The sequence below is a fragment of the Anarhichas minor genome, unplaced genomic scaffold (genome assembly GCF_050575085.1).
Source record: "Anarhichas minor isolate MPS153535 unplaced genomic scaffold, ASM5057508v1 ptg000026l, whole genome shotgun sequence".
NCBI lineage: Eukaryota > Metazoa > Chordata > Actinopteri > Perciformes > Anarhichadidae > Anarhichas > Anarhichas minor.
Window position 1 is genome coordinate 9,048,033 of NW_027466472.1, and position 11,080 is coordinate 9,059,112.

General features: G+C 44.1%; 1 protein-coding gene across 3 annotated transcripts in view; it reads left to right on the forward strand.

Annotated features, from left to right (window-relative positions):
* Positions 1-11,080, forward strand: part of LOC142959584 (lissencephaly-1 homolog) — a 29,356-nt gene that overhangs the window by 15,879 nt on the left and 2,397 nt on the right. For all 3 annotated transcript variants that reach the window (XM_076100921.1, XM_076100922.1, XM_076100923.1), the window contains exons 3-10: positions 467-551; positions 3,131-3,205; positions 3,474-3,680; positions 7,094-7,262; positions 8,546-8,648; positions 8,752-8,980; positions 10,004-10,105; positions 10,224-10,380. In XM_076100921.1, the coding sequence (XP_075957036.1) occupies positions 467-551; positions 3,131-3,205; positions 3,474-3,680; positions 7,094-7,262; positions 8,546-8,648; positions 8,752-8,980; positions 10,004-10,105; positions 10,224-10,380 (1,127 nt within the window). The remainder of the gene's footprint in view (positions 1-466; positions 552-3,130; positions 3,206-3,473; positions 3,681-7,093; positions 7,263-8,545; positions 8,649-8,751; positions 8,981-10,003; positions 10,106-10,223; positions 10,381-11,080) is intronic.

An 11,080-nucleotide genomic window follows, 5' to 3' on the forward strand; every position in this document is an offset into this window, starting at 1 on the left:
TGATTTCTCCTTCCGTCAGTCTTTTTCTCTGCGTGTCTGTAGGTGATGGTGGGATGTACGCCGACTCTCATTCCCCCATATCTGCACCATGGGGAGTCATCCCTTCCCATTATTTGCCCTCAGCAACAAGAGCTCATTATCGAAGCCAGACAGATGTGTTATGTGTTCCCAATTTGTGTCAAATAGGCGGTGTGTGAGAAAGCAGGAGACTGTCTGTGTGTATTGTTATAGGTAGTGCTAGACTGCATTCTTGCATACCAAGCATTTTTATTCTTAGTTAGAACCACGATAACACTGTCTGGATCTGTAACATTTCCATCTTTTGTCTGACACGTTTCCTGAGCACGCACATTTTCTGTCTTTTGTTTTACAGTGTTGAATACAACTACATCACTCGTGGCACTGTAACGACTATCTTGTCTGCTAATCAGGAGAACTAATTACGGGTCCTCTTTGTCTGTTTCAGAAATCGAGCAATAGCCGATTATCTACGTTCCAATGGATACGAAGAAGCATATTCCACTTTCAAGAAGGAGGCGGAGTTAGATAATGTGAGTAGATTACGGTTGGACACACACACACACACACACACACACACACGCATCCGCACAGCCAATCAGAACCAATTTATACCAACAATATGCCTTGATTTCCACTTTATTTCTCATTTTAGTCAACATGTTCGCGGGTGTGACCGGGAGCACCTGCAGCCAATTATTGTCTGATTAGGGGGTCTATGCTACAAGCTGCTGCTGGGTCATCTTGAGAAAAGCTTTTATCCACTTGTACATATTACATTTACAACAGAGTGGGACATACTGCTGTTTATTCCCTGGTGAAATGAGAATATTTTGGGGGTTGAATATGCTTGAAATACACTGTACTGCTGTGCCATTTAGTCTATTTCTATGATGTGTATTATGTGTCATATAGGTGTTGATTAGTTTTAGCATTGAGATCATGTTGTACTGCGTTGCATTATATCGAGAGCTGTATCTCGTGTTTGTAAATAGAGAAGTCAAAAAAACTATAAACACCTTTCAATATAATGCAATCCAGTACGACACCACCTTTAAACTATAACCTTAATAATAAACATATAATTGACTCGACACACAACTACGATTGTACAGGTGGACCCAATAAAGTGGCAGCTGAGTTTATTTTCCCCCCTTAAAGTTTCTGAATAACACACGACACTGCTGGAAACCGTGACCTGGGCTGAGTTCTCCTTTGTCATTTTGTACCTTTTCTTCTTCTCTTTGTTTGCTACCCTTGATTGTCCAGTGCAACCATTGTATTGCTGTCATAACATCTTTGTTGTTTTGGACTCCTGCACATTGGATTTGAACTGAAACAATGACTGTGGTTAATGTGCCAACATGGACTTTTAGGGTGTTTACTGTTAATAATTTTTATTCATTTAACTTGTAAAAGATTAAAGGTTCTATTTCAAAGCTCCATCAGAAGCTGAGCCACGCCGTGACCCTCAGATCGGTGATCTCGAGTAATCGCGATATGAAAACAGAAACTATCGCAGAGCTCCAGTGTTCATGTGGCTCCCCCCCCCCCCCCCCCCCCGCCGTCCTGCTTCTCCTGTGTCTCCTCATTCGTTCATCTTCCAGACATTATCTCTGTGGCAGCAGGCTGAATAATGGATGAATGGCACGGAGGGAACGGTACACCCTGTTGGGTTCTAGCGCTCCACCACAAACACGCACCATGCTAAGCAACTAAAGTGATTATTAACACCATTTCCCTGAGGCCACATGAGGCATTTTTGTGTCTGTGGTTAGATTTTGTTCAGAGTAAACTTCTTAACCTTAACCATTGTGGCTACTTGAGAGCAGTTTTAAGGTTAATGCTATGAGGTTTCATAGTAGGAGTAATAAATAAGGGTCGTGCTTTAGTTTTTATTTACCTCGCAAAAGAGAATGTACATGCCTGCATATATAAACATGCATATGTGTGGTTACTATCCATTGTCAACAGACTGGCTGCAGTGAAGTCTGGCACTCCCCGTGTGTCTTTGTGTGTGTTGGTGTAACAGGCAGGCAGATGGCAGATTAGATGATGGCAGACTTGTCCAAACTGGGTTCCCTGCTCTCCCTCTGTGTTTTCTCTCTCTCTGCAGTGCCTCAGTTCATGTCTTTGTCTTTATATACACCTCATGTTAGCCCGAGGAATCGCTTCTCGTCATTAAGAAGTGTTAAAGATGAGCCTCGGTGGTGCCTGCAACTCTCCACACCTCCAGCTCTGCTTTTGTTTCCAGCCGAGGCTCGAGGAGCTAGCTGTGAAATTGGAGTGCAATGCTAATTTTCTCCCTCACTGGCACTCGTGGCTGTTTGTCAATGTGGGTTTTTGATGCTTTGATGGTTAGTTACAGCCTCGAGGTGTTGTTGGACACACAGTGGCACCAAAACGGTTGTATTGGGTGTCTAGAATAACAAAGCTTCCCCTTTCTTCTGCCATTAATTGCTTCAGCTTTACAGGTTTGCTGCTTTTCTTTGTCTTGTATGATAATAACATTGGATATTTGATGGTTGGTTGGTCAAAGCAAGTTAATGGAAGACCGTAGGATCTGGGAAAAGGTGATCAGGTGGTCAATTAATCAAGAAAATAATCGGTATATTTTTTTTATTTGTATGTAGCGCCAGAGAAAGAAATGCCACCACATTGTTTGTTTCTTGGCAGTACGGACGGCCTCCATGTGCCATGCGGTCCGTTATGTAAAGGCTCGTGGGCAGCTTGTGGCATTAGCCTGCAGGTGGAATCAGGCGTCTGTCTGCTGGGACGGCCACAACTTAAGTTCCACCGCTGCCTTCACTACCGGGTGTGTGGCTGTAAGCTGCCTGAGCCTTTCTTGTCTGCAGGAGATTAGTTTGTGTGAGAAGGATTAGGACCAGGATGTGTGTATTTGTGTGTTGTACAGTACGTTGGTGGTGTCTGGCAGTGAGTGTTGGCCTTTGAGGGGTGTGTTAATAATTCACTGTTCTTTCTTACTATAGACCAAAGACCTCCAGCTCCCCCCCCCCCCAACATACCTCACCGATTACGCTGAGCCCTCGACTTTGATGAGCTCTCTTCGTATGTTTAACTGATATCCTTTTTTTTTCTCTTTTCTCCACAGAATGAAGAATTGGATAAGAAGTATGCTGGCCTTTTGGAAAAGAAATGGACCTCAGTCATTAGATTACAAAAGAAGGTTTGTAGAGTTTTCTTTTTTCTCCTCCCAGAATGCTCGTGGGGATTTAAGTCTTGTGAATGGTTCATGATATTATTGCTGAATCCACTATTGGCCCTGAAAGGAAGTCAACCGTTATATGATTTAGATTCAACAAACATTCAACACCCTTAGAACCTTTGTTTCATGTATTCTCTCCCTGGTGTCATTGTCTATACTATGTGTATATCTCTATATCCTGAACTCTCTGCCTCTATGCTGTTAACCTGTACCTGGACGTTCTGCACAGGTGATGGAACTTGAATCCAAACTGAACGAAGCGAAGGAGGAGATCACCCTGGGTGGGCCCGTGACTCAGAAGCGCGACCCCAAAGAGTGGATCCCACGCCCACCAGAACGGTACGCGCTGAGTGGCCACCGCAGTCCAGTCACCCGCGTCATCTTCCACCCGGTCTTCAGCGTCATGGTGTCGGCTTCTGAGGATGCAACAATAAAGGTCAGTGCTGGCGGATGATCTGAAGAAAAGAAAAAAAAAAAAAAAGGAATTGTTGCAGAGCTTTCCTTCTAAAGGGGCTCTGGAACAAATGACCGCCATCTTTTTTGTATTATTTGAAATGGCGTTTTAACTGTTTTTAGGGGTTCTCAGACCATATCCTGCTGAGAGCTGAGAGTCTGCAGCTTCTCCAAAGTAAAGCCACATCGGTTGATTCGCTGATTAGTTTATCGTGTTTCGGTGAAGGTGTGCAAAATCAGCAAAACCGCTTGCTTCAGGCTAATTTATAATTGATGGAAGTGGTGTCAGCTGATTTGTTGTCAGACATTAAAGGTACTATATGGGAGATTGGGAGCATTTCTGTTGTCTCTCAAAGGCTCAACATGGCAATCACTGAGCTGGTGGCTCGCAGCTAAGCCGAGATAAACTGCTTCCAGCAGGTTTACTATTGTGTCGGAGAACTATGGTGGCCTTCAGGTAACGCGAAAATGTGAAAGGCTTGTTCCCTGCTCCCTCTGTAGATATGAAGGGCTCATTTTAAGATTCTTAGTTTCAGGGAGTTGTACACCAATGAAAACATGGTTATGAATATTATATTCAATTTGTGCTAATAGATCCCCTGAAATGCTACATACTGAGAACTTGGATGCGGATGGTTTGTCTCTCTGAAACATCTGGTGGACTGGTTTGAGTGGTGATGGAAACATAGAAGACTAGGCAAACTGACTTCAATACATTTCTGTCAGTTCTTCATCTGCCTGATTAAAAATCCCTCTTTTTTTGTCTCTCTCCAAAGTAAAACCTCTCCAAAGTTTTTGTTCTCCTCCGTTAATTCAACATGTGCTTCCATTTCCTTCAGGGAACGTAAACACTCAGCTGTGCTGAATATCAGGTTGCTATAGTAGCTGCTGAGCTATAAATACACATCTGTCAACCCACATGTTGTCGCATGACAGTTTCACTGGAACATAAATTGAGCTTTAGTGTACAACATGTACAGTAGTCACACAAGACATGCTGTTGTACAGAATATCGTTGATTTTAACAACTGTAACATCCTGCTTTTAAAGAAGTAAACTGTTGTATGCTTTATATATATATATATATATATATATATATATATATATATATATATATATATATAAATAAATAAATAAATAATATTATGCCTCACTCTGAAGCATTACCTCTCTTGCTGTAGCTCCCCTTCCTAGACACGCCCAGATTACACAAGTGTCTCTTTCTCCAAGTCGTCCATGTATCCCTAGATTCCATATATAAACTCCGTAGTCTATGTTTGCAGCAGCAGATCTCCTTTGCCTCGCTGCACAATGCTAATACTCTGTTGAGCTGTTTGTTCTCTATATTTTATTCATGAGACAATGAGAGACATGTGTACATCTCCTCAGCTACACCCACACAGCAGGGATTCCTCTCTCTGCTTTGGCATCTTCTTCCTTTCCCCCCCCCCCCCCCCTGCTGCTGCAACCCGCCTCCCAGCATCCTGCTTCACTTATCTTCCTCTTAAAGCATCAGCTGCCCTGCCATCAGAGCAACCCATCCTTCAGGAGAAGTCAGGCCTGGGCCCAAATCTAAAATTCAGCCCCTGCTTTCTTGCACCTGTCCTGGCTGCCTCGTCTCTCTGTGGCCTGGCCCGACCCCCCCCCCCCCCCCCCCCCCATGTGTCCTACTTTCCTCCTCAAGAGCTCTGTTAAATTTTTAACTGAGGAGTAGACCTTGTGCTCTTTATTCTCTGCCACTGACTCAGAGGCTCATTGGCTTTCCACCTCATGCCAGTGAGGCTGCCTATAGCCCGACGATCACACTGAACTCCATTTTGTTTCATTTCAGTCGTTCATCTTGGCACTGTGCTCATGTTAGCCTATTTTTTGTCCTAGATCGGTATTTGGAGATTGTGGAATAAACAACTTCAATAAAAAGATAAAAATCCCTCTACTATCCATACGATGCATATTTAGTGGGAGCCAGCAAGGGCTTTAGACTGGAAACAGCTAGCCTGTCCGAAGCTAACAGAATACCATCCTCTCTAAAGTCTGAAGCTCACTAATGAAACAGTTAGGTGGCCCCCAGCAGAGACTCCAGGAAGTCACTGGTCCAGGCCAGGAACCTGTACAGCTGAGTTGATCTTGTGTAGCTCATGAATCTACCGAGATAGAAAGATGAGGCTGACTTCTTAACGCCTAATTAAATTTGAGATGCAAGAGCCAGTCAGAGATCTGGAACAAGGAGAAAGAATGCCCGTCTTTTCCCTTATTCATGTGTTCGGTGTCACATTTTCTTTTCTGTAGACGTACCTGCCTCCCTTTTGACTCCTTATTTTCTTACTTATTCCCTCACTCCTTTTAGTTCTGCCATTCTCTGGTCCTCCCCCTCTCGTACCTCGTCCTCTCTCCGCTGCTATCGTGGCAGGTTTTTGCATGTCAAGATGTTACCTTGAGTTCAGCTCTAACCTTTTACAGTATGCAAATCAGCAGGTCCTGGGCGGAGCGCTGTGCTCAGTCAGACATGTCAACCAGAGGCTAGGTTCATTTAAACAAGGGCAAACTGCTCGGGTGTCTGCTTACTCGCTGCTTTCTTCATAAACAACGCATACAAAGAAAGACTTTGTGTTATTGTTGAACTTTGAATGGCATTTTCTCAAAAAGAATGTAAACTATTAACCACAATGAAGTAGGGCAAGTTTCCTGCTGTAATAATGCCCTGGGGGAGTGCCAGGGGGAACTGTTGGTGAGACGGCATTGAGTTACAATTAGTTAATGGATTATGTGTGCTTTAGATGCTGCTGCTAAACACTGTTTTATGTCTGTAAGCCTGGTGCATCTCCAAACATGTTGACTGCACTGAACTTCTCCAGGATAACCCCCCCCTCTGCACTTTGTACCTCGTGGCCATCTGCACAGTCTGTAGCTTCCTCTTGGGGGGAGGGAGGAGAGGGTGGTCCCCTGTCACCGTCTGCCCAAAATCCCCCAGCCCAAGAGAGGAACCAAGGAGGGTTTATCCCTCCGTGACAAACCGTCTGTCTGCTTGAAATCCTGAAATTCAACAGCTTTCTCAGGCTAGAAAATGAAGCTTACTACTGTACGCTCCATATTCTGCTTGTACTCCAACTGGCATCGCCAAACTCGGCACAATAAGCTGTCTCTCTGCTTTTATCAGGCCTGACTGTTTTTTTTTATTTTTGTTTTTTTTGCATATCATGTTTTTTGGGGATCGTAATGTGACTTCCCTGGACAGCCTGGTTCTGTTGCGCTGCTCAGCTGAGAAAGGAGGGGTGGCCGGGTAACAGATGATGTGACATTTGGGGTCTTTGCTGGGGTTTGGAAAAGGGATTCAATGTGAAAATGAACAGCATACGTGTATGAAGCTAACGCATGAATATGGTCTCTTTCATTCAGGTGTGGGACTACGAGACGGGGGACTTTGAGCGCACACTGAAGGGCCACACGGACTCGGTGCAGGACATCTCTTTTGACCAGACCGGCAAATTGCTAGCATCCTGCTCCGCTGACATGACGATCAAGCTGTGGGATTTCCAAGGCTTTGAGTGCATCCGGACCATGCATGGTAAATGTAGCTTTTGGGCTCAGGTGGTGCAGATGCTGTTCGTTATCACTCTCGATGCTGTTGATGAGCCTCAATCTGCTCCAATTCACAGCACACAACCTGCAGTTCTAGCCGCCATGTCTACTCCCCACGACAATATGCTACAAGATCCACCTCCTCTCATAATGTGTCGTGTAAATTGTAAAGAATTGTTTTTTAATAAGCCTACCTACATTATTTCATCTTTATTTTGAGAATCTACATCCCCATCTTCACTGTCTTCTCTGCAGGCATAGCACACACACACACACACACACACACACTCACTCACCCCACTTTCACACCCTAATTGCCAAGTAAATGATGGCAGCATGCATGTGCCCTCAGGCCCTGCTGATTTTAAGGATTTTTTTTTTTCTTGTTTGAATTGTGAGAAGGCCCCCCCCCCCAGCCAGCCAGCAGCCCAAACAACGTGAAGCATTTAGTTCTCCTCTTCATCAGCCTGCTAGAAGTGCCCATTAATGTCTGACTGTGAAGCAAACATCAATGAAAATGAGTGAAATAAATAAGCCTCCATAGCGAACAGACGAGAAGCGATCTGGCTTTCTTGCATTCAAGCTTGAGTTTTAAATACTGTATTTTGTTAAAAATGAGCAGCATATTTCAGCAGTTGCCAATTTTTTTTGTTATTGTAAAGGAGGGTGTGAGCTCCTGGCTCACTTTCTGTCTGAAACCTGTTAAATTGAGCCCGCTGTCTAGTTTTGCTCCATTTCCTCTCCATCCTCCTTTATACCCACGTCTCCATTCATTTTAAATTCATCCACTCAACCTTTCCTCGTTTTTTGTTTTTTGTCTTCTTTACACCTTAAAAAAATGATGCTAAATGGTAAAATAGATTAGTGCCAAGTTGGACAGCAGTTTAATTATCCTCTTCAGCCCCAGATAGCACTTTTCTGTGTAGCTGCCACCCATCATTGTAGCCTGATGGCATGTGAATGTACACACACACTCAAGCTGGCCTTTTAGAGTACACTTACTGTTGTCTTCATCTGTTTAGCAGCTTAACTATGGCCCAGCATCTAGGTAATTAGCCATCTCTTATTCTCCGCGGAACAAAGTAAGCTCCGGCAAATTGGCTGCCTCGCTTGTCATTTAATTGGCTAATTACGACCAAACCCAGCGGTTTCTGGCACCGTTGGCGGCTGAAGACGTAAAACAAGCTGAAAAATTGTTGCTGAATTTTGCCTCAATTTAAATGTTGAGTCTACTGGTTTCCTGAGATCTTGTTTTTCTCCGTTTTCCAGGACACGACCACAATGTTTCTTCTGTAGCCATCATGCCCAACGGAGATCACATCGTTTCTGCCTCAAGGGACAAAACCATGAAAATGTGGGAGGTGGCAACTGGGTACGTGCCCTCCATAAACATCCTTACATCCACAGTTGTTGTTGTTTTTAATCACATCCACTGTGATAACATGCTGACTCCTTTACTGTTGTCTGTGGATCAGCTATTGTGTGAAGACCTTTACGGGCCACCGGGAGTGGGTCCGTATGGTTCGGCCCAACCAGGACGGCACGCTGATCGCCAGCTGCTCCAACGACCAGACGGTGCGCGTGTGGGTCGTGGCCTCCAAAGACTGCAAGGCCGAGCTGCGGGAGCACGAGCACGTGGTCGAGTGCATCGCCTGGGCACCGGAGAGCGCCCACCCCACCATCCAAGACGCCACAGGCTCCGAGGTAAAGGAAAACATCTGTACCACCTCGAGGGTTTGGTGGAATCCCGAGCCAAATCGCCTGAGCCCTCGGGTCTTGTTTTACTCATAATCATACAGGTTTATCTATAAGCAAGGGTTGAATGACACACTGTAGATGTACACTGTGTTCTTTCTCTACAAGAACCGACCAGCTTGAAGTGAAGTGCATAATCTGGCTGGATATCAGCATGGCCTCCCTCCTCATGCCTTGTGATCTCAAGTGTCTAATTGTAAACTTGGCAGATTGAAACAATATTTGCCCCGGCAGCAGTCTAACCTGTGAGCAGTTAAAAACACTGTTCGGCTTGTACAGAAGCTGATTTCTGGTGTTTTGTTTCTTAACTGAAGTGAAACTTGCACAAAACATGCCGGGTATTCATTTGGGGTGCTACAGTAAGTGCTTCATTTATTGTATTTTTATTCTTTAAATTAATTTAATGCAAACGGTACAGAGTATTGGCAGAAAAATGAGCACAAATAAAATGAATAAATAACACAGAAATTGAAAAAATAAATAAAATGTATAGATTATTATTGACACATTTGTATATTATATATTGACCCATAAAATGTTTAACACAAAACAAGGTTGTTTGGTAGAGATGAAGAAATCTGGCTTTGTGATGTTTGCTCAAGAGACAGATTTTATTGCTTCATTTCTGTTTAGATATTTTTAAACCCAAATATTTTAACAGATCGAAGCAGTGAAACGCGGCTCCACTGATTCTCTGGTTATTGCTTAGATGCACCTGTTTGAACACAATCTCCATTGAAGCAGTTAAAACTATCCAGCAGGTAGTGACTTAGTCCCAGTTTGCCCGACTAAATGTTGCAGGTAATGAATTTATTCAAGCTAATCTCTCTTTCCCCATTGATGACGAGTCCTGTTTTTATTCTAGCGTAACAAGAATTGATGATATTATTCAAAATAGTAGTGTTTGGTCGTTGATTCTACTTAGTATTAGTTTTGCACCATTACATTCCTTTTTTTGTTGTTCTTAACCAGGCTAAGAAGAGTGGTAAGCCGGGCCCGTTCCTGCTGTCCGGCTCCAGAGACAAAACCATCAAGATGTGGGATGTTAGCATTGGCATGTGCCTTATGACACTGGTGAGGACCATCTCCGGCTAAAGCCTTTCATTATATTTAAGTGTTTGGATCTAGAGAAAAACATTGTATATTGTTGAATTGAAGCGAGTGTCTTCAGTAGCGTGCGTTTGTCTCCCAGGTCGGCCATGATAACTGGGTGCGTGGAATCCTCTTCCACCCTGGAGGCAAGTTTATTGTGAGCTGTGCAGACGATAAGACCTTAAGGATCTGGGACTACAAGAACAAGCGCTGCATGAAAACCCTGTGTGCCCACGAACACTTTGTTACCTCTCTGGGTAAGCAGCCCCTCACCCACCCCCTCAAAACAAATGTAAACAGCCTCATCCTTGTTGTTGTTTGACCAGTCGGTCTCCCGAGGTGCAACAGGAACCTCTTTATTCAACGTGCATTGGACAGTCGAGCTGCTTTCACAAACATGTGCTGTAGCCGAAGGTTGAATCGTGGTAAAGAAGCCCGGTGCTTCCACCGCGGTGTGTTCAGGGTCCTGAGGGTTGCTGAGCAGCTGGGGGTTTAAGAGGTAGACGAGCGCTCCAGGATTTTCCCGCCTCCCTCTCTGTGTATCTGCAGCTTTTCAGCAGATCAAGGCTCGCTAACTCTCTCGAGGAGCTCTTCAGCCAACTTCTCCTTGGCACGCCGTTTGAAAGCCAGTCCTCTTAAATCCTCCTTCAACCAAAGAGGATATATCACTGTGGGCTATTGATGTGATGAATTCTGCAGCAGTGTGTAAAAAGACAAAGCACCTTTTGTTTGAAATCATTGAGGGAAAAAAAGTATTATTTTCCCCCATTTTAATACGCATTGTCCTAACACAATAACAAGTGGCTTCCCCAAAGCTGTTTGCATTTAAATAGCCTGATAACCGGTTCATTATTCATTAACCAACCAGTAGTGAGCGATGTATCAATGATGTCACTTTCAAGGTCTCAAACAGGAACACTGTAATAACATTATCATCGTCTCGGTAAAACCAGAGAG